This window comes from Trichechus manatus, unplaced genomic scaffold (genome assembly GCF_000243295.1).
Source record: "Trichechus manatus latirostris isolate Lorelei unplaced genomic scaffold, TriManLat1.0 scaffold00170, whole genome shotgun sequence".
Classification (NCBI taxonomy): Eukaryota; Metazoa; Chordata; class Mammalia; order Sirenia; family Trichechidae; genus Trichechus; species Trichechus manatus.
The window spans coordinates 4,593,452-4,617,591 of NW_004444106.1; the positions used below are offsets into that span (position 1 = coordinate 4,593,452).

Consider the following 24,140-nt stretch of genomic DNA (forward strand, 5'->3'; position numbering starts at 1 on the left):
CTCTCAACAGCATCCTCCTCAACCCCTCCCACTCCACCTCTGCGATAGGTTTATCACTTGTGCCCAGAAGCCTGCGGACTCGCAAGGTCATCTCCCCCACTGGCCAGAGCAGGATTGCGTCAGAATACTGCTGACACAATGATCTTCGGTGACTCTCAGGGACGTGGGACACAAGACAGGTTCAGGACTCTGGGCTACCGACAGCCGAGCACCTGACCCCTCTGTGTGTGTTTGGGAGTGGAGGGCCTGCGCGATACCGCCTCGGATCTACAGCACCCCAGGACGGTGGGGGTGGCGGCGGGGGTCCTCTACCCCGTGCGCCCCTTCCCCCCTCCGTGCCACTAGTCAGGCGGAGGGAGAAGTGGCGCCCAGCTGGGCTTTTAGCGGGCTCCTATCTCGACTCCCCGCCTGTGGTGGTCTGTGGCAGGCAGGGCTGAGGGCCAGGCCGCCTCGACCCCGCAGTGTCAGCGGGTCCAATCCTCCCACCGAGCTGACCTCTCGCCGCTGTCTCGTGCGTGCCCTCCCCGCGGCGGGGCGTGAGGAAGGAGGCTCGTCTGGGCGCTGGGCCACCAAACGGAGCGTTGTTTGGTGCGTCACCAGACGGCCCTTCTCGCCCCCCCGCCCCGTAAAGTTCGTGAGCGATAGAAAATTCCTGCTTCCGGAGTCCCTAGGTCATGGCTCGGGTAGGGGGAAGGTGGTGCGTCACTAAGGTTGGGAGGGAGGGCGACATATAAAAGCCCTTCCCGTGGTCTTTATTTGGAAGACAAACATGCGAGCGGAAGCGGCGGACCAAAGTAGTGACGCCCTCATGAAATAAACTGGCAGACGAGCGCGCTACTAAATACTAATAGACTAAATAGGCAATGTTTGCAACGTTCAAGGAAGGCACGCGCTAGAAAACCTGAGCGAAAGCGCCTCTTTGTCCGCGGTGCGGTGGGGGCAGCCCCTGGGGTCCGGGGCTCCAGCCGCGGTATCAGGTGGAGTGGAGGCCCGGATGATTCCGGATTGGTAACGAAAACACACAAATAAAGTAGGGGTCCGCCTGACTGGCGACGTAGCATGCATAAGTCAAAAGCAATTTCCTCAAAGGAAAAAAGAAGAAGACTTCCTGACGTCACTTCCAAGCTGCAACTAGCCGCTCTCTCGATTGGAGTGGGTATAGAGCCGTTAAGTCCTCTCCCTTTGCCCACCCGGGGAGAGGTCACCTATTGAGTTGAGGGGAGGGGCAACCCAAAGCCTCAGCAGACACTTCTCCCCAGTGTGGTTCGCTAAGTTCAATGATACCAACTGTCAGGCCCAAGCAGAATCCGTTTGTAAAAACGGTTCCAGTAGCTTGTTGGCAACAGAGCAATCCTTGAAAAAACAGATTACAGAAAGGACTTTTCACTGATGCATGCAAGACAAAACACAGCAACTAAGGTAAGCTTTTAAGAGCAGATCAGGAAAAAAAACCCACAAAGGCAACAAAAGACACATTGTGCTGCCACCCTTAGCTGGTGACTATCCTTTCATACTGACGGATAACCCTGGGGCCTTACAGTGGTAGCCAGCACCTGTCAAGCCCAGTAGATGAATATAGTGTTGTATTTGGCTCACAAAAAGTCTAAACAGAAAGTTCAGGCCATTCCAAGCTCTGAAAGTCAAACTAGTTTAAACTGAGAGATGTCGCAACTGATTTTTAAAAAATGTATTACCAAGCATGTGGGGAAAACATGGGATTTGGTTCCTTGATTTGGAGTTTAGGGTCATGTTTTCATGGGACATCCCAGTTAACTGGCCTAAGAACATGTTTAGTGCTTCTGTTCTATCTCTGAAAGTGGTCGGAATGTAAAATGGTACAGCCATTGTGGAAAACAGTGTGGTGGTTCCTCAAAAAAAACGAAAAATAGAACTACCATATGACCCAGCAATTCCACTCCTAGGCATATACCCAAAAGACTTGAAAGCACAGACTCAAACAGATACTTGTACCCAAATGTTCACTGCAGCGCTATTCACAATAGCTAAAGGTTGGAAACAACCTAAATACTCACCAATAGATGAATGGATAAACAAAACGTGGTACAAACATACAATGGAATACTACTCAGACAGTAAGAAAAATGAAGTCTTGATATATGCCACAATATGGATGGAGCTTCAAGGCATTATGCCCAGTGAAATAAGTCAATCACAAAAGGACAAATATTGCATGACCTCACTCATATAAAAAGACAAGAAATGTATAGAGACCAAAGTTTATTAGTGGCTACCAGGGGCGGGAGGGAGGAGGGAAGAGGGGTTATTGCTTATGGAGTACTGACTTTTGGTTTATAAAAAACCCATTGCCATAGCGACCCTATAGTTGGAATTGACTCGATGCTTTATGGTGATGGAAAAATTGCATTGATTAAGGATAGGGTTGCACAGCCGATTGTTGTAATTGCTGTCAATAAGTTGTACACCTGTAAAAAGTTGAATTGGCAAAAGTTGTGTGATAGATATATATACAACAATGACAAAAAAGAGAGAGAAAGTAGCTGCTGAGGCTGCTTATGTACAACCAAACATCTCATGGGAGTTGGTTCCTTGGTTTGGAGGTTTAGGGTCGTGGTTTCATGGGACGTCCCAGTTGGTTGGCCTAAGAATATGTTTAGTACTTCTGTTCTGTCTCTCCAAGTGGTAGGAAGAAGTGATAAGTAAGAAAGGTAGATTGAAATTCTGTTTAAGAAACTGTTAAATTCCTAGAATCCCTTGCACTATTTCAAAGTAACTAGGAAATTATATATCTCCCACACTCCCATAAGACTGAAGATTTAGTCTGTGCAGGGGGGAGGGCAAAAACAGAGGGTCTCTGGTCTGGGAAAGCCAGGCACTGTTGAAAGCAGAAGTACCAAACAGAAAACAGATGCAGAGGGACTAAATGAATGTATGCATTTTTTATGATAACACCCCCCCACCCCGCCACCTCCAGCTCCCAGAATGTTGGCCAACAGGTCTTCTTGCAGACCTTCCTCCAGAAGAGTTTTCTCTGGGAAATCTTAACCCAAAAGGAAAAGAAAGACATTGAAGTTTCTCCAACTAAATGGCCATCTTAACCCATAGTGATTCTTACAGTCAACAAGTTCCTACATACTCGCAAAGTTTCAAACCAGGCTCTTAAACATGAACAGACACCCCAGGATTAACAGACATCAGAGGGAAGCTTTTAACACGAAAGGTATAGACCTAATCAAATGAATAGTAAAAAAAGAAACTTGGAAGAAACAGAGCTCATGTAGGGAGAATACAATTTAAAAAGAAGCTTAAAATTAATATACTTAGCGAGATTAGGTTTGCAACCAAGAACCAAGAAGAAGTTGCTTTAAAAAAAAAAAATGAATAGACAGTTCACCAAAGAGGATATTCAAATAGCCAACAAGCACATGCAAAGTGTTTAACATCATTAGCTATTAGAGAGATGCAAATCAAATCCACAATAAGATACACCTCACCCCCATTAGAATGGCAATAATACAAAAAAAGAAAAACAAAACAACAACAACAAAAACAAAAAATCCAGAAAACAGTTTGTGGAGAAACTGGAATCCTCATCCATTGCTGGTGGGAATGTAACATGGTACAGCCACTGTGGAAAACAGTTTCATGGTTTCTCAAACAGTTGAACATAAAACTACCATATAACCCAGCAATCCCTTTCCTAAGTATATACTTGAAAGAAGTGAAGGCAGGAACGCAAACATAAACCTGTACATCAATGTTCATTGCAGCCCTTTTCACAATAGCCAAAAGGTAGAAACAACTGAAGTGTTCCTCAGCAGATGAATGAGTAAGCAAAATGCACTATATACACATAATGGAATACGACTAGCCATAAAGAGAAATGAAGTCATGATGCAGGCCACAACATGGATGAACCTTGAAGACATATGCTAAGAGAGATAAATCAGTCTCAAAACGACAAATACTGTATGTTTCACTTGTACGAAATAAGCAAATATATAGAAACCAAAAATTATTAACAGTTGGTTACCAGGCACAGGAGGGAGAGAGAAAGGAGGACTTTTTGTCTGAAGGACATTGAGTTTATGTTACTGATGGTGGAATATTTTGAAAAAGGATAGCAATAGTGGTGGGACAACATGAAAAATGGAATCAATTTCATTGGATTGTAAATGGGGAAGTTGTATTGGTGAATGTTTTGGTGTGTATATTTTCACCACAATAAAAAAATGAATATTTATGGAATGCTATTAGAAAGTAAGCATATGAATGCAGATTTTTAAAAACTCAATAGCAAGGTTGGAAAATATAGTTGAGGGAATATCCCAGAAACTAGAGCAAAAAGAAAAAGAAATAAAAATAAGAGACAAGAAATCAGAAAATTAACCAGTCCAGGAGGTCCTACAGCTATAGAATAGACATCCCATAAAGAATGAATATAGAGAAGAAGGAATAGACTCATATAAAGGCATATCATTCTGAAATTACAAAAGGCTAGAGAAAAGATAAAATTTAACAAGCTTCCAGAGGGGACAAGAAACAAATAACACACTAAAGAATCAAAGTCAGAATGACTTCAGACATTTAAAATGCACCAGTGAAAGCTATAAGATAATGGAGCAATGCCTTCAACTTTCTGAAGAAAAAGTATTTCTAACCTAAAATTCTATACCTAGCCAAACTATCAATCAACCATGGGGGTAAAATAAAAACACTTTAAGATCTACAAGGATACAAAAAATTTACCTCCAGAAGCTTCTCGATAATGTGCCCCATCAAAATGAAAAAGTAAAACAAGAGAGGAGATATATCTGGGGTATAGGAAATGGGAGATACTATACAGGAGAGGTTGGCTTGGATAAGCCCCAGGGTCCTTTACACACTCTTTCTCTGTGTCTTTCTCATTCTCTCTCACTTCAGTATTTTCTCTTATGTGGAAATTCTGTCTTTGATAGATTTATCCAGTTTACTCAGGGAGGAAAAACCAAGTAACTCAAAAGGTAAAAAACACAGCCAGTGGTATTTCAAAACAACTTATGACACTTTGAACAAATAGAGTAACATATGACAGAATAAAAATTTCAGACCAATGAGAAACGTAAAAATCAACATGAACAAGGCAGAGTTAAGGCAAATTGGAATGTGAGATCCAGACCCACCTATGTCCAGAGAGATTGGGCAAGGCTGGAGGAGGGAGAGTGTCATGGATTGAATTATGTCCCCTAAAAAATGTGTGGATCAATTTGGCTGGGCCATGATTCCCAGTATTGTGTGATTTTCCTATATGCTGTAAATCCTGCCTCTAGAAGGTAAAGAAGGAGGATGGGTGACAGTTGTGTGAGTGAGGCAGGACTCAGTCTGCAAGGTTGGATTGTGTCTTGAGGCAATCTCTTGAGCTATAAAAGAGAGAAGCGAGCAGAGAGACAGGGGGACCTCATACCACCAAGAAAGCAGTGCTGGGAGCAAAGCGCGTCCTTCGGGGTTTCTGCGCGGAAAAGCTCCTAGTCCGGGAGAAGGTTGATGAGAAGGCCAACACAGAGAGGAAGCTTTCCCCTGGAGCTGATGCCCTGAATTTGGACTTTTAGCCTACTTTACCGTGAAGAAATAAATTTCTCTGTGTTAAAGCCATCCGCTTGTGGTATTTCTGTTATAGCAGCACTAGATGACTAAGATAGGAAGGAAACCTCAGAGGACTCAGGTTGTGGGGAGGAGGAAAATGGCACACACCCAGAGAAAACTTCCTGGAGGGATTCATATTTCACAGCAAGTGTGAGGGCCTAAGAAAACTTGCCAAGAAGAGGTAGGAAGATTGTTCCTGACAGGTTGGGGTGAGATTGCCATGGGGGGAGGGTCACAAGGACCTGACAAGGGTGGTGACCTGAGAATGGGGTTGGGCCTTGGGCATCGACCGGGGCACACGGCTTCCGCCCTGCCTTAACCCAGGGAAGATAAATGGGTCCAAAGAACTAAATGTGGGTCCTTTCACAGTTACCTCCGGTCTGCACTGCTGGAGTCTACCCCATGAAGTACCAACAACAGATTTCCTGGCAGGCGGGGCCAACTTCAAGTGCAATTTAATGCTATTCCTCTCTGGCAGAACCTCATTGCCACAAATTATCTCCTCCTTTGACAATTCCTGGGTTGTTTTAGAATAGCAAGTTTCTCTGTACCTGGGATACCCCTCTGCAAACAGTCCATTTGCCCTCAAGGGTCCATGACTAGATCTATGTTTCCATATACGATTTTCCTCTGTATCTTATGTGTTTTATTTTATACATTAAAAAATATCTTGAGAATAACGGGCAAAGAAATAGATGGCACAAAAAGGGTAAGAACTGCTGACTTAGAGGGATGGAGCATGAGAGAACACTGGCTCTAAAGGAAAAGACACAACAGTGGAATGTTCCTCAAACACATTCGTTGGATTGTGGCTCTCCAAAATCTGACTTCAATCTCCCTTTTGAAGTTATTACACCCACCTATCTAACCCCTCAGTGTTCTTCATGAACTCTGTTATGGATTGAATGGTGTCCCCACCCCACCCCAAAATATGTGTTGTAAATCCTAACCTCTATACCTGCGGTTATAATTCCATTTGGGAATGGGTTGTCTTTGTTATGTCAATGTGGCAGTATTAGTGCAGGGTGTGTCTTAAATCAATCTCTTTTAAGATATAAACAAGCAGATTAAGCAAGCAGCAAAAAAGCAGAGGTGGGGGAAGATAGATGCCAAGCCACATGAAGATTGCTGAGGAACAGAAGCTGAAAAGAGAAAAGGACCTTCCCCCAGAGCCAACAGAGAGAGAAAGCCTTCCCCTAGAGCTGGCACCCTGAGTTCAGACTTCTAGCCTCCTGTGAGAAAATAAATATCTGTTTGTTAAAGCCACCTGCTTGTGATGTTTCTTTTATAGCAGCACTAGATAACTAAGACAAAGTCTGTTTTCACCAAAGTGTCCTCAGTAACCCTCAAATATGTGTGGTGCTGTCTCTTTTTATCTTTGCTCACTTATCCATTGATCTATTTTTCTGTTTATTGATTGTCCCTAAGTACTAGGGACAGAGAAATGAAAATGACAGACACAATCCCTGTCCTTATGAAATCTGCCCCAAATCTGCTTACAGAAATTCTATCCCTCTTCAACATCCTGCTAAACCACCACACGTCTCACAAAGCCTTTCATGAGCCCGGCTCCAGACTTTAATTCTTTCTCGGATAAAGCGCTCATTAGCACTAACCATCAGTACAGTCATACAAGATTGTAGCCACCCAGCAATGTCTTGATCAAATTTTGCATTACTAGGTTTTTGCCTGTTTCACCTTTGCAACTTCAAAAGAAAAAAGATTCTTTTTACACTGTCAGAAATTCTCTGATTTTCAGATTGTGCTTTGAGTCGATCATTTTTGCTTTTGAGTTTATTCTTTTTTTTTTTTTTAAGCTATCCAGCAGTTTTAGACTCCACCTTCCCACCCCTTGCTCCCTGAATTCCTCATGCCCTTCACACTGTCCTGTGATATGTTCTATGACACTTGAGACCTAAAATTTTTACCTTCAATGAGCATTTCATTATAGTGGATCACAGGAGATAGTCCAGTTAGCTGTTTTATTCGGCATTGCATACTATGACCTACAAGAATGTTCCTAAAGCATCTGTATTTTCACTGTCTTTAGCCACAATATGGCCCAATAACCAATCTCAGGTACCCCTCTCCCAGTTTCCCTGAGTGACTATTGCCTGAAAACAAGCCTGTACCAATTTCTGTATCAATCTAGACCACTAGTTGCTAGAAGCAGAATCCTATCCTAACTTAAGCAAAAAATAAATGTATTTATCAGTTAGCACACAGAGTCAGTGGAGAGGCTAGAGACCCCAGGCTCAGAATTGGGAGGAGAGAACCACAGTCAAAAATGACACTACAGAACTAGTCCTGTAAACACACTGCAGCTATGACACAACTCCATGGACCAATGACACCATCCCAATGGACCCTGGATGGTCCAATGGGTACTGCTGCCCCACTTCCCCTAGGAGCTGGTGGTTGTGGCTACTTTCAACGTTACCAGAAAGGTTTGTCTGATGTCCCTGCTTCTTTGCTCCATTGACACCTGATTCAATGTCTAGGGCAGAAGCTTCTGCTTGATTGAGCCCAAGACACACATACTTGTTCTATTGCAGAGGAGAATTTGGCTGTTTCCACTTCCATAATGGAAAGGCAGGGATTACTCAAGCATATATATAAAAGGAAGAAGGGACAGATATGAATGTCCTACAGACAGAGCTCTTGTGGGGTAGGTGTAGGATAATGAAGGATGCACCCTAGCTGGATTCTTCCCAGTCCCAGACTCCGAACATGTAAGAGCTTTTCCGGAGGGAAGGAGTAAAGTATGGTCTGGCAACACTCAAGGTCCCCTACAAAACATGGCCTATACTAACCCAGAGTTGGGAATATCAGACTGGAAGGTACAGCCTGTCAAAGGTGGGTGGGTGACATACACATACATCCCATGGCATCTGCCACTCACCACACACACCTCCAACCCACTGGCCTTCTTTCATGTGGGGAAAACACAAAGCCCCCAGTCCCGGGATCAGCTGTTTCAGCTCTCAATTTTCAGACTGTCTGGACTCATGGATCCCAACCTCTGCCCAGTCTGGCTTGTTTGTTCTTATTTCTTACTATCAGGAAGGTCCCATCCAGGCACTCTCATTGGCTTGTGGATTCACCTCCTCCTACCCTTGGCTTTGAGCCCAGCCATTCCCATAACTACACTTGGCTTTGTCTCCAAGTAGTCTTCTCTGAGCTCTGGAACCCAGGGAAGCCCAGCGCCTTCCAATCAGGCATGATGGGGACACTGATGCCTGTCCTGCTCTCCCTGCTGCTCCTTCTGGGTCCTTCATATCCCCAGGAGACCCAAACCCGTGAGTAGGGAAAGCAAGGGATGGGTACTAGAGAAGACTGGGAGGAAAGGTAAAGACAGGATAAATGGGTTGGGAGAAGGGCCTCTGATGCCACTTAGATTCCCATAAGTACTGCAGTAATAAGTATCCAAGGTTGTTATCAACCCAGTTCACACATTTTTAGAAGCATTTAGAGAGCTTCTGGACTGAAGACCTTAAATAATCTGTAATCTAAAACCATTAGTTTACAAATGAAAAAAACAAAAAACTAAGACCTAGAGAGGCTAAGGGACCACCCAGCCAGGACAGAGCAGGAATTACACAAGTAGAGGTTCTACTATTGTTCCCTCCCTCCTTCCAATGGCTAGATGTACCTATCTGATTCCGAGGGAAAGACAGAGAGACCTCAAGGGACAAACGTGAAGTCAGGTTAACTGGAGGGATGGTGCTAGAAGGAAATCATTCCTTTGCCCCACAGATACTACAGTGTACCTAGAAGGTGAGTGACCAAGAGCAGAGGGGGCTGAAGCTTGGGAACACCCAGAGTCAATTCTAGGACAGGGGAATGATGCCATTTATGACATATAACTTTTCAAAGCAAAGAAATGTAAGCTTATTTTTAAACTCTGCTCAAGTTTAAAAATTTGTTACATCTACAAATTGTCAGAATATTCATTTTATGTTAGTTTTATAACAACTTCATTTAAAAACTAATTGGCAAGAATAATCTCAGTACTTGAACTAGGAATCTTCCAAATGACCTCAACACTACTAACTAACACTGATGTGAATCATATTATGAATTGATTATGGATTAGAGGAAATGCCTCATCCCCCTTACCCACCCATCCCCTGCCTCATACCAAAATGCAAGGTATGGCCCTGGGAATCCTGAGACCTATCCTAGTCTTACCCTGTGCTGATCCTATCTGGGTCATTTTCTGAATTTTCTATAAAATTCCCCTTCCTACACTTTCTAACTATCTGCATTTGTCAGGTTAGACTGGGTTATGCTCCAGTAATAAATAAAGTTATTAGGGGTTTAATCCAATGAAGGTTTATTTCTTGCTTATGTAAAGTCCATTGAAAATCAGGAAACTCTCTTCTGCCTCCATGGAGTGACTCAAGGATCCAGGCTGATCCAGTCCCGTTTTGGGATGCTTCTATTTCATCCCGTGGCCTCCACAGTTCTTGCCTTAAAGGGAGAGAGACTGAGGTGGCCAGCTAGCTCATAAGGGCCTCAAACCAGAAGAAAAGATCACTTGTACTCACATTACCCTTTGTCAGAACTCAGTCACATGGTTCCAATATACCTACAAGAAGACTGAGAAATATTACCTTCTTATGTACCAAGAAGAGGAAATGATGTAGTACAGACATAGAATGGTCTCTGAAATATCCCTAGAATAAACGTAGAGCCCTTTCATTCAAGACAGCCTGCAATGGTGTGAGGCTAACTGCAGGGAAAACAGAGCTAAGGAGGAAAGTCTGCCTGGCTCTCTGCTGCCACACAGTGGACTCCCCAGGTGGATAAATCCCACACCTCAAAGTTCTCTCCTCTTTTGCAGGGCCTTACTCTCTGACCTTTCTCTACACCGGGCTGTCCAAGCCCAGTGAAGGCTTCCCCAGGTTTCAGGCCATTGCCTACCTCAATGACCAGGCCTTCTTCCACTACAACAGTGAAGGCAGGAAGGCTGAGCCCCTGAAACCCTGGAGCCAGTTGGAAGGAATGGAGGACTGGGAGAAGGAGAGCCAACTTCAGAAGGCCAGGGAGGAAATCTTCATGGTGACCCTGAACGACATCATGGACTATTACGAGGACAGAGAAGGTCAGTGGATAAGGACTGCTGGGGTGGAAGGTCTTAGCTGAAGAAGCAACTTTACAATTATGAGTGGAAACGAGTCAGCAGGATGGAAATAGTCCTTATCCCAAAGGAGGAACAGGAGGCACAAGTAGAAATTCACAGACATTTCTATATTCCATTCCCCCACCCCACAACACACTTACTTTTCTCTTATTCTGCCTCAACTCACACAGGAAGTGATGTCAGAGTCAGTTCTTATCCAGGCACATTCTGACTCTTAGCTCCCCAACCCCAGCCCCCATCTGAGGCTGATCCCACTTTTGAAGGTGTATGTCTCATTCATGTCCAGGGGTGTTGGGTGGAAAGTAGCAGCCTTGCAGTTCACACCATGGCTCCACCAGTTACTAGCTGTTTGACAGTGAGCAAGTAACTTAATTATCAGGGCTGTATTTGCAAAACTTGGAGCATTGAGACCTGCCTCCCAGAATTGTCATGATAATTAACTTTAATACAACTTATCTATGTAAATTCCATGAAGGCTGGAAGAGTCGATCTTGATTTGCCTGTACCCCCATCAACCAGGACTGTGTGCATCAAATAATACTTGCTCAATAGAAATTTATTGAATGAATAGAAAGCACCTAGCACCAATCATGGACCATACTAAGTGTTCAGTAAGTGTCAATTTAAAACCACAGGCTGGTAGAGTTACATGGAATCATAAAGATCCTCCTGTCCATAAAGTGCAGATACAGGGAAGGTAATCTGTACTTGCATGTGAGGAGGTGACAGAACCAAGCACAGAGACTAGTTCTCATGTCTCCCAACTTGCACTCTTTCTCTGGAACCACATTGCCTATTCCAACTGCCTACCCCCCAAGTCAGCCAACCTCAAGCCTGGTGATGTTCAATGATTATAGACGGGTGTAAAAAGGTACGCTTCTAAGTACAAAAATGCCCAAGAAGCTACATGGAATTTGAATCCAAATGAGATAAGTTTTCCAAAAAGAGGCAAGAGTTACACAGAAATCAGAAGGATGTGGAATGGGAGGTCCTGGTAAGGAAAGTGGCCTGGGCTGTGTGTCAGAAGTAGAAGAGTTTAAGTCATCGGTGCCCAGGAAGGACACCAGGAGAAATTTTGATTGGCTGGAATAGAAATGTTGAAGTGACTAACTATGAGAAGAGGATAAAGAAATGAAGACAGGGTACGGGACAATAATAGTAGCTAACATTTATTTAGCACTTACTATATGCCTGGCACATACATTAACACATTTAATGCCCATAATAATCTTCTATAATAGGTACTATTGTCATTTCCATTTTAGAGATGAGGAAATTGAAGCACAGAGGAGTTAATGGCTCAAGTTCATGCAAAATGGGGGGAAGGAGATCTGGGATTTGAGCCCAGATAACTTGAGTTCAGAGCCTATGTCAATACCACTAATCCGTATTGTGTAACATCTACTTTTATAATCAAAATGAAGAGATTGTGTTTCACTTCCCTAAGAGATTCGGGATAAAGATAACAAACGTTGGCCAAAAAAGGGAGAAGTAATCACATTATGTTTACTCAAGAGGTAATAGCAAGTCCTCTTAGAATTGACAGAAAATGAGAGATTCCTACTACCTACATAAAGCCAAAAATAATTTCCAATTTACTTGGAAACGCACTTCAGTATGGTTGTGTTGGGTTTCTAAGAACTCATAGTATATTCAAACAAAGAAGCAGAAGGGCTAGAAATCTATCTATAGTCTATAGCTCTCTTAAGTTTCCCAGCTAGAAAGAATGTATCTCATCTCAGACTAGCCTAAAACACCAAACCAAACAGTTTCCCTCTCCCTGTCCACTATATACTTGGCTAATGACCTATATGCCAAGATAAAGGGATTGTATGCTTAGATTTCAAAATTCTTTCCTTCTACTGAGTTGCTAACTGTGTAGGAATAAGCATAAAATGGAGTTGATGATTGATTTCCTGTGGGGTTTCTGGGGGAGGATTCAGGGTCTCACACCTTTCAGGGAATGTTTGGTTGTGAGCTTCGGAATAACAAAAGCAGTGGAGCATTCTGGAGGTACGCCTATGATGGACAAGACTTCATCGAGTTCAACAAAGAAATTCCAGCCTGGGTCCCCTTGGACCCAGCAGCCCAGAACACCAAGCAGAAGTGGGAGGCAGAAAAAGTGTATGTGAAGCGGGCCAAGGCCTACCTGGAGGAGGAGTGCCCAGGAATGCTGCAGCGGTACCTGAAACACAGCAAGACTTACCTGGACCAACAAGGTATTCACTGCTTCCTATGTCCTGCTCCCCAGTACCGAGCTGAGAAATACGAAGGTGACCTCAGGCTGTGAGCCCAGAGGAACATCTCCTACTGGTCTCCATCATCCCTGAAAGTCCCTTAGGCCCTTCAGCTTTCACATCCTAGGACTCTTTTCTTCCCTGGGAGGACAAGATGTGGGGTTCAAAAAGAACATCCATCACATTTCAGGCAGGATAGGCCAAGAAAGGCACTGATTCAATAGTATGACTTCCTTCACACCCAATTTAAAGATGAGGAAGCTAGGGATCAGAGGGCTTAGGTTAACACTGTCCATAAAATGCAAAGCTGGGACTTGAATTCCATATTCCAGATTTCAAATATGTATTTGTTTCCTAGTGCTGCCGTAACAAATTACCGTAAACTGAGTGGCTTAAAACAACAGAAATTTATTCTCTCACAGTTCTGGAGACTAGAAGTCCAAAATCAAGGTGTCGACAGGGCCACGCTCACTCTGATGGCTCTAAGGAATATCCTTTGTCTCTTTCTAGCTTCTGGTGGTTCCTGGTAATCCTTGTCATTCCTTGGCTTGTAGACCCACCACTCCAATCTCTGCTTCCATCTTTACATGAAGTCTTCCCTTTGTATCTGGATCTCTGTGTGTCCTCTCCTTTTCTTATAAGGACATCGGTCATATTGGATTAAGGCCCACCCTAATCTAGTATGACCTCATCTTAACTTGATTACAGACATCTGCAAAGACCCAATTTCCAAATAAGGCCACATTCTGAGGTTCTGGGTGGGCACTATTGAACACAGTATAACATCCCATAGTCATTTTCCTCTACTATTATGTCTCCATGGCTTGGTTTTGAAGAGAGAAAGCAGGTGTGTAAAATGTCTGTCCTGGAAGGATGAAAATGAGCAAATGTGAGCAAGACTGACTGCCATAAATTGACACTGAGTTGGGAAGTAACAAGAAAGAGGGCTGTGGATGGACCAGGGAATTGTTTGATGCACAGGGCCACAGATAAAACTAAGGGTCCAGGCTGAGATTGGAGGAAGGACGGGGCTACAAAGCCTACTCGGAGATTTGGGGAAAAAAGGAAAGTCTCTGGGGGCATTCACAACGTGTTGCCATCAGAAGTCACTACATAGTGGGTGGGGAGGACTGGCAAGAAAGTAGCCATGGACATTCCATGATCCCTGTTCTTTATAACAGTTTCTTAGAGGAGGCAAATACAAAGCTTAGAGCTAACTCCCTGCTAATCACTGACAACCAAGGAGTCAGGGTGGCAAGAGATGCAGGCAGGAAGAAGTCTACTTCGAGGTCTTACTATCCATGCTCTATCCCTCCACAGATCCTCCCTCTGTGTCAGTCACCAGCCACATTGCCCAGGGTGAAAAAAGGACACTCAAGTGCCTGGCCTATGACTTCTACCCACGAGGAATTGGTCTGCGCTGGACTCGGGCCAGTGAAGTGCAGGGATCTGAGTCAGGGGGAGATGTTCTTCCCAGTGGAAATGGCGCATACCAGTCCTGGGTGGTGTTGGGAGTCCCTCCTCAAGACAGAGGAACCTACACCTGCCACGTGGAGCACAGCAGCCTGGCTCAGCCGCTCACTGTGCTGTGGGGTGAGGTACAGGAAGCCAGGGGTGAAGGTGACTCGGGAACTCAACCTCAATAGCCACCCTTTCTGCCTGACATGAGAAAGATAAACTTCAGAAATCAGTCTCAACATCATCAGTGAAGTCCGGGGAGGCAGTGCAAGGGGACAGACAGTGAAACTGGAGACAGAAGATTTGAAGGCTGAGCACAGAGCTACCTCTAGCTGCCAAATTGCCTCATCTCACAAAACCTCTATTGTCTAATATGTAAAATCAAATTACTAATTCCCTCACCTAACTTACACAATATAGAAAGGTATTTTTAAACAGTGTAATGCTGTAAAAACATGAGTAGATTTTATCATACGTTCTGCCCCCAAAATATTTGATCCATTTGAAATTCTCAGGTGAATGAAAGTGCCCTTTGGACAAAGGGAATGATGAAGTGCCAGCAGAGCCCCTCCAGGAATTACCATCAAGACACATTTAGTATAGTAGCAGGGTCAAAAATTTACACCCTATGATTCAGATGTGCAAAAGAAAAGTACCTCTCTTCATTTCATATCACCAAACTCATGTTTCTCTTAGGCCCCCATTAACAACGAAAACTGAAAACACAAGATCTTCCCTGGTAAATACATCTCCACACAGTTTTCCGTTTTAAATACTCTCTGACATATAATTTCTCAAAACTTCAGTTTTCCCGCCTTGACAAGGTTTTTTCTCTCACCTTGTCCTTCCAAAAATGATGTCTGGGTACAGGAGTATCCACTGAAGAGTGACTCAAGCCACCTGGTCCCTTGCGCGTTGTTCTGCTGATGTCCACAGATGTGGCCATGGCCTCGCTGGTTGTGGAGTCCTAGAACTCTGAAACCTCTTCAATACAAATCCAAGCCTCTTCTGGTCCTCAGTTCCTCTCAGCACTCACTCTCTCCCGGTGAGGCATCACCTTCCATCTCAGCTTCTCAACCTTTCCCACACCATGTTGGCCTTGAAAGCTTATTGATCAGGACATACTCCCAGGGAAGCAGGAATTAACCCTAATGTTCTTGGATTCCCTCCAAATCCAATGAGTGTGTTTTTTGGCTTTTTTTAACTGAGTCACTCACCACCATTCACAGGTTTAAATCTCGAACGACAGAGCAGAACTCTCACATCTTTCCATTCCATTCTCTTTCATTCTACTCACCAAAAGTATTACCTGCCTGTGACTGTGTTTTTCCTTTTCATACGACAAGAATTTTCTTTACATCCTGTCCTCATTCCCCCAACTCTAAAGTTAATCCTCCAAGCTGAATTCCTTGAGGAAATCATTCACAGCCTTCAGAGTTCTGAGACCACCGTCTTATATTTCTTGAAAGCCTAAGTTTGAAAGCTATACTTTTTTTGTGTATATATACTTTGACTCCAGTTTGAAAATCCAAGCTGAGAAATAACCTCCTTAGTCTAAAGAAAATCCACATACCCTTCCTCTGAGGCAAAGTCCTATCTGACAGGGTGGGAGGGCTGTATGGAAGAAAAACCAAGCAGTCAAAAGCGAAACATACAGCAATGGATATTTCAAAACATAATACTGTGACACTTTCAACAAATAAAAGGTAACACATGACAGGATAAAAATTTCAGACTAATGAGAAACCTAAAAGTCAACATGAACAGGGCAGAGCTAAGGTAGATTGGAATGTGAGAGATTGGGCAAGGGTGGAGGAGGGGGAGGAAACCTCAGAGGACCCAAGTGCTGGCCAGGTGTTGAGGAAGAGGGGAGCAGCAGAGAGCCACTCACCCCCAGAGAAAACTTCCTGGAGTGATTCATATTTCAGAGCAAGTATGAGGGCCTAAGAAAGCTTGCCAAGAAGAGGTAGGAAGATTGTTCCTGACAGACTGGAGTGAGATTGCCATGAGGGGAGGGTCACAAGGACCTGACAAGGGTGGTGAACTGAGAATGGGGCTGGGCCTTGGGCATCGACCGGGGCACACGGCTTCTGCCCTGCCTTAACCCAGGGAGGATAAATGGGTCCAAAGAACCAAATGTGAGTCCTTCCACGGTCATCTCCTGCCTGCTCTGCTGGAGTCTACCCCACGAAGTACCAACAACAGATTCCCCTGCAGGCAGGGCCAACTTCAAGTGCAATTTAATGATATCCCTCCCTGGGAGAACCTCACTGCCACAAATTATCTCCTCCTTTAACAATTCCTCTGTTCCTTAGTACCACCTGTCTCACCATAGAGGATTCCTCTGTGAATAGTTCACCAGCTAGACTACAGGGATAAAGGGCAGGAGATACCAACCAGGTATAGCACTTCAACACCTTCCCTGATTCAAGGCCCACTTCAATTTGGCTGAGGTCTGCTTTTTTCAACCTTATCCCCCACAAGAACTCTCTGGTGCAGCCAAATACACCTTCTTGTTCACCAGGCATATTTAGTGTTTTCTTTCTGTTGCCATTGCTCATTTATTGATTCATTCATTCAAGAATTATATATTGAGTATTGATTTTGTGCTGAGTTCTCTAATAAGCATTGGAGACCCAGTAGAACAAGTATAGACCCTTCCTACAGGGATCTTACCCCAACTCTGCTTATTGAAACAATAACTGCTGTACAAGGTCCAACTCAAATCTTACCCCCCATGACTTCTTTCCTGATCACCGACTCCAACATGTACTCTTTCCGTGCTGAGATTGCTTCCAGATGAAAGTATTAGGGACAGTTTCAAGGAAGAAGTGGCATTTTGAGTGAAAGGATGCTGGGTTTCCCACACAAACAATCCCAGCCCACCCCATTGTTTATTCTTTTTTCTTTCTTTCCATATGAAAAGAATAGGAAAGAAAAGTGAAGGAATAAAATAGAGAAAGGATGTGAGAAAAAGGGTAGAGAAGGCAATGAAATCAAATTTGCTAATACCTGAATACCAATTCAGAATTTTTTCCATTGCTCACCTTCAGAATTGTGGTTCATTCATCCATTCACTCATTTATTCATTCAACAAATGTTCATTGAACATTTCTCAGTTATAAAGTTCTGAGATAGATGTTTATACAATAGAGAAATGAACCAGAAATAGATCATTCCACACAGTGATAAATAAAGTCCCAAAGATGGATTGGGGTCAAACTGGGGAGCATTTTGAATGACATGCTGGGGAGTTTGATCTTTATTCTGAGCATAACAACTGAATGCTTTTTGACAGTTGTTGCTGTTATGTGCCTTCAAGTTGATTCTTACTTATGGTGACCCTATATGACAGAGTAGAACTGCCCCATAGGGTTTTCTAGGCTATAATCTTTATGGGAGCAGATTGCCAGGGCTTTTCTGCCACCTTTTGGTTAGCAGCTGAGCACTTAACCATTAGCAAATATTAACCAAATGTTAATGAGTACAGTGGATTAGAAGGTGCGGGACAGACTAGCTGCAGAAAGAGCATTATCTCCAAGTAGAGATAACAGTGATGGCATTACTGAGGTATAAATACTGAAGCTATTATTTCCAGTCTCTTTGCAACCATCTTTGTTAGTCTAGCTTCATAACACCTCATGTTCTAAAGCAATGTGGCTCATCTTCATTTCTAAATGAAGATATTTTAAATTAATTTCTTTTGAAAACTAACGATCATCATCGACACAATTTGTGTCATCCTGAAGATATAATTAGTCATAAAACAAGAGCTCAGAATCACTGGTCTCTGGCCAGGGAGAGAAAAAGGTGATGGGACCAGGACCTCCACTAGGACATAAACCTGTCCCCTCTAATGGTTTCCCATTAGAAAATCATTTACAGGGCCCACCAATCCAATAGCATATCCCCATAAACGATATATTTTTTATTAATGAGATTACATATACATGAGCACTCAAGAATATGTTCTAGGAAAAGCACTAGATCAGAGTAAATCTAGTATTTGTCTACATGAATCTTACAGTAGAGAAATCTTTTGAACCCAAACACAGAAGAAGTGACGCTAATACTTCATTAAGAAAAAAGGACCCATCAGACTAAAATCCCCCATCTTCCCACTACCAAAACCATAATCACATTGGCATATCTCTTCCCTCTACTTGCTTCACAAGACGAAACGGCTCTCCCCTTTTTGAAGAACAATTCCTCAACTTCTGATCTGGACCTAATCCTCTTTCCCTATCCAAGGACCTCATTCTTCTAGTTATCCTTTTTCTCTCCTGCATCTCTAGAATATGTTGTTATTGTTAGTTGCTGTTAAGTCAATTCCAACTCATGGCAACCCCACGTGTGCAGAGTAGAACTGCTTCATAGGGTTTTCAAAGCTATGACCTTTCCAAATCAGGTCGCCAGGCCTATCTTCTGAGGTGCCTCTGATTGGGTTCAAACTGCAACCTGTCAGCAAGTAGTCCAGCACTTAACATTTGCACCGTGCAGGGACTCTCTCCCATCTTAAAACCAAACCAAACAAAACCTCCCATGACATCACTTTCTCCTTCAGCTATCACTCCATTTCTTTCTTTGCTTCACAGAAAACTAATCAAAGAGCTGTCCACACTCACTATCTCTACTTTATCACCTCCCACTCTTTTTTTTTTTTTTAATAATATTATATTGTGTTTTTGGTGAAAGTATACATAGCAAATGAGGTTCTTATTTGACAATTTCTATACAAATTGTTCAGTGACATTAGTTACATTTATCACAATCTGTCAACATTCTCTTTAATTGCCTTCTAGTCATTGCATTTTCAGTGCTCCAGTTTCCCTGCCCCCTTATCTTCTCATCTTTGCTTTAGAGTAATTGTTGGCCTTTTGGTCTCATACAGATGAATTCTTAATGGAGCACCACACTCATAGGTAATATCCTCTATTTTGTGTGCCAATCTGTTATTTCGCTAAAAGGTAACCTCAGAGGATAGTTTCAGTTCAAGGTTTAAAGAGTTTCTCAGGGCGATAGTCTCAGGGAGTCCTCTAGTCTCGACTGGTCCAGTAAGTCGGGACTTTTTTAAAATTTGAATTCTATTCCTCATTTCTGTCCCATTTTATCAGGGTCCATCTACTATGGCCCTGATCAGAAAGGTCGATAGTGGTAGCTGGGCACCATCTAGTTCTTCTGGTCTCAGGGTAGAGATGAGGTAGGGATGAAGCCATGGCTTATATAGGTTATTAGCCCTGTAGACCTCCCATTCACTCTTTAACCACCCCAATTAAGCTTCCATTCCCAGCTTCCATTGAAACTTCTCTTTTCAAGGTCACCAATGAACTCCATGTTACCAAAGCCAATGAACCTGCTCCAATCCTCATCTTGCTTACCTTCTCAGTAGCATCTAACACAATGGGCTCATCCTTTCTCCCTCTTTCATATGTTCAACAAATGTTTACTGAACACCTACCATGTTCCTTGTTATTGTTCTAGGCCCTGGTGATATTACAATGAATGAGACTGAAAAAAATCCCTGATTTCATGGAACTTACATTCTATAGGAGGGATACAGTCTATAAATATGTAAACAAATAAATAAAGTGCTATGGAAAAATAAAATGGAATGATGAGTCAAAGAGTGAGAGAAAGGAGGTAAGAAAAGGCCTTTTAAGGAGATAACATTGGAGTTCAAATCTAAATGATGAACAGGAAGCAGCCTTGGGAAGATCTGGGGGAAGTGCATTCTGAGAAGAGGGCACAGCAAATACAAAGTCCCAAGGCAATCAAAGCCCAGTGGGGGTGAAGCATCATGAACAAGGGAAGAGTGACAAGAGATGTTGTTGAAAAGACAGGTAGAAGCCAGATCATGTAGGACCTTGTAGGCCTTAGTAAGGAGTTTAGATTGCAAATGTCTAGTACAAGAGGGTTTTAACCAAGATGGTGATATGATTTAAGTTTCTAAAAACACCCCTTTGGCTTCTGTGTGAAGAACCAACAACAGTGAGGCACAAGTGGAAAGTTCTGCTGAAGGGCTTGGAACGTGGTGGTAGCACGGGAGTAGATGGTAAACTGTCAGATTCTGGATATAATCTGGAGGCTAAGTTTACAGCAAGCATGGTTGTATCATCTGCATGTTGCAGGTTGTTAATGAGTCTTCCTTCAATCTTAATGCTGCCTTCTTCTTCATATAGTCCAGCTTCTAAGAGTATTTGCTCAGCATACAGATTAAATAAGTATGGTGAAAAGATACAACTCTGATGCTCACCATTCCTGATTTTGAACCACACAGTATCCCCTTGTTCTGTTCAAATGACTGCCTGTTGGTCTAGGTACAGGTTCCACATGAGCACAGTTAAGTCTTCTGGAATTCTCATTTTTCAAAATGTTATCCATAATTTGTTATGATCCACACAGTCAAATGCCCTTGCATAGTCAATAAAACACAGGTAGACATCTTTCTGGTATTCTCTGTTTTCAGCCAAGATCCATCTGATATCAGTAATGATATCCTTCATTGCATGTTCTCTTCTGAATCCGGCTTGAACTTCTGGCAGTTCCCTGTCAATGTACTGCTGCAACCACTTTTGAATTATCTTCAGCAAAATTTTACTTGCGTGTGATTTTAATGATATTATTCGATAATGTCCTCATTCTGTTGGATCACCTTGGTTTGTAATTCTTCCAAAATGACTGACTGGGCCACAATCTGCTGAAGGATTTGTCGGTCTGCTATTCGAATAATTGGCTTGCAAGGAATTGGTTGGCTTGCTATCCACATAAGCAGCTTGCAATTGATTTACTATTTGCATAAATGGCTTGCAATCTATCCAATAGGATTGATCAGTTTATGATCTTCCTAAGGTATTGGTTGGTTTATGAAAGCCACACCTTGAAATAGACGAAGAGTTTTCCTATATAGGCAGCCAAACTCACAGAGGTTTTTTGGAGACCTTCTGATCAACAAGAGCCTGGAGAGAAGAGTATCCTTTGGACCTGGAGTCCCTGCACTGAGATCTTCTCCTATCCTAGTGAAAAGGCTGTACTGACTGAGCTGGTAACACTGAGATGATAACACTGACAACCTAGAGAAGTGGTGGCAAGCACAGAAGAGCTGAGTGGCAGAGAAACAGCAGTGGTGGAAAAGCCAGCCCATGGAGTGGAGCTGAGCACCTGCAGGCAGTAGGTCAACCATAGAGCAGAGGGGCACCTCCAAGTAGGAGGTCACCCACAGAGCAGAGCTGGGCATCTCCAAGCAGGAGGTTGCCCATGGAGCTGGGCATATCTGGGCAGGAGGTCGCCCATGGAGAAGAGCTGGGCACATCCAGGCAGGAAGTAGCCAAAGGAGCTGGGCACCTCTGGCCAGAAGGTCACCAGTGGAGCTGGGCGCCCCATAAAGGGGAAGCAGCCTCAGTACAGGCCTGTTTAGGTGAATGCCTGAACAGAGCAAGTAAGTGGCAGCATGGGGCTGAGCTGGACTGCCTTCAGCAGTGGCAGATGCCCTGGTTGTGTTAAGAGTTATAACCCTAAGGCTGAGAGGAAACCCTCAGAGGCTTGGGCATACGCCATACAGGAGTTATCCAAAAAAGTGTTGCCTCAAGAACTAGTGTAATGCCTACCTAACCCCGCTACTGGCCCAGCGTTGTCCCAAAGCTGCTGGCTGAGAGCTGAACCAGTAAGCACAGGGTGCCAGACCCAGCCAAGAAAAGCTGCAGAGAGAGAATGAACACAGCCATGCCACACCTGACCTGAACTGACGACACTCATGCTGAGAGAGAGACACGTGCTAACACCTGATCCACAGGATGCCTGCCCAGTGATACAAATGGACATAGGTAATTTGGGAAGGGTGAGCGGTTCCTCCTCTATCATGCTAAGTGGGGTACTCATAGGGGTGGAGGGGACCAGTTCACCTCATATCAGTTCCTGTTCCTTAGTGCTTGCTTTCTATAAGTAATTTGCTCTCATTGTTTACTGTTTACCTTCTGTGAATAATAATGGCTTTCAGTTGCCAACACTGTGTATCTTGTGTGTATGACCCAATCAGATTGGATAGCAGAGTCCTCATCCTAGCAGTCTCTTGATTGCTTGGGCTTTACAGTACAACCTGTGTGTGTATACACACATATGCGTTTACACACATAGTTCACTTATGTACAAAAAAGACATCATAAAGTGAAAAGGAAACCCACATGCTAAGAAAATATATCGTGTAATGCAGAGAATCAACAAAAGATTTAATATTCAAATATGCTTTAAAACTCCTACAAATCAATGAGAAAAGGCAAATGGAAAAACAGGCAAATGTTATGAACAGGAAATTTACAGAAGAAGAAATAGGAATGGACAATAGATACTCATCATTATTAAACAGAAAAAATGCAAAATAAAACAATGAGATATATCAAAACCACAATGAAATATATATACACCCAACCTCAAGAGCCCCAAAATTTATAAAGCAAACACTGAAAGAATTGAAGGGAGAAATAGACAGGTCTACAACAATAGTAAGAGACTTTAATACACCACTTTCAATAATGGATAGAACAACTAGAAAGAAGATCAATAAAAAAGAAGACTTGAACAACACTGTTAACCAACTAGACCTAACAGACATATAGAAATTCTCCACCCAACCACAGCACAATATACATCCTTCTTCGGTGCACATGGATCATTATCCAGGTGTCATGGATTGAACTGTGTCCCCCAAAAATATCTGTCAACTTGGCTAGGTCACAATTCCCAGTATTGTATGATCGTCTACCATTTTATCATCAGACGTGATTTCCCTATGTGTTGTAAATGCTATCACTGTGATGTAATAAAATGGATCAGCAGCAGTTATATTGATGAAGTCTACAAGATTAGGTAATGTCTTAAGCCAATCTCCTTTGAGATATAAAAGAGAGAAATGAGCAGAGAGACAGGGGAACCTCATATCACCAAGAAAACAGTGCCAGGAGCAGCGCATCTGTCTCGGGAGCCATGTTGGCTCCGCCTCAGGCTTAATCTCTTTAACAAAAGATTGTGTAGCTACATTTTTGGTGAAAGTTCTAAGACACTTTACCTTAGTTTGTACAAAAGAATTTTCCGTATCTGTAATTCTGGCTTCATTTGGCACAGTTCATTTTTAAGTCTCTCGCTTTCCTCTAGCATTTTACTATAAATGGAAAGGAGAAACCACATAGCCCCTTTAAGATTTTGCTTAGAAATCTCCTAAGCCAAATATCCAAGTTCATCACTTACAAGTTCTACCTTCCACCAAACATTCAAACATAATTCAGACAAGTTCTTTGTCACCGCATAAAAAGCATCACTTTCTCTCTAATATCCAATCACATGTTCATCATTTTCTTTTAAGGCCTCACCAGAAGCACATTTAATGTCCGCATTTCTAACAGCATTCTACTCATGATGATAGCTTTCACCAAAGCTCTCAATTCTTTCTGAGCCCTCATCAGAATGGCCCTTAATGTCCATAGTCTACCAAGAGGCTCTTCAAAGCAAACTAGGGCCTTACTATGAAGCACATCAAAATTCCTCAAGCCTCTATCTATTACTCAATTCCAAAACCACTTCATATTTTAATATCTGTTAGAGCAGCACCCCACTCCCAGTACTAAATTCTGTCTTAGTTATCTAAGTGCTACTATAACAGAAATATCACAAATGGGTGGCCATAACAAACAGAAATTTATTTTCTTACA

General features: G+C 43.0%; 1 protein-coding gene across 1 annotated transcript in view; it reads left to right on the top strand.

Moving 5' to 3' along the window:
• Nucleotides 1-8,700: 8,700 nt before the first annotated feature.
• The window catches only part of AZGP1 (alpha-2-glycoprotein 1, zinc-binding), a 36,441-nt gene continuing 21,001 nt past the window's right edge, over nt 8,701-24,140 (top strand). Inside the window, exons 1-4 of the mRNA XM_012558462.2 lie at nt 8,701-8,900; nt 10,448-10,708; nt 12,691-12,966; nt 14,305-14,577. Coding sequence (XP_012413916.2) covers nt 8,822-8,900; nt 10,448-10,708; nt 12,691-12,966; nt 14,305-14,577 — 889 coding nt within the window. The 5' untranslated portion in view covers nt 8,701-8,821. The remainder of the gene's footprint in view (nt 8,901-10,447; nt 10,709-12,690; nt 12,967-14,304; nt 14,578-24,140) is intronic.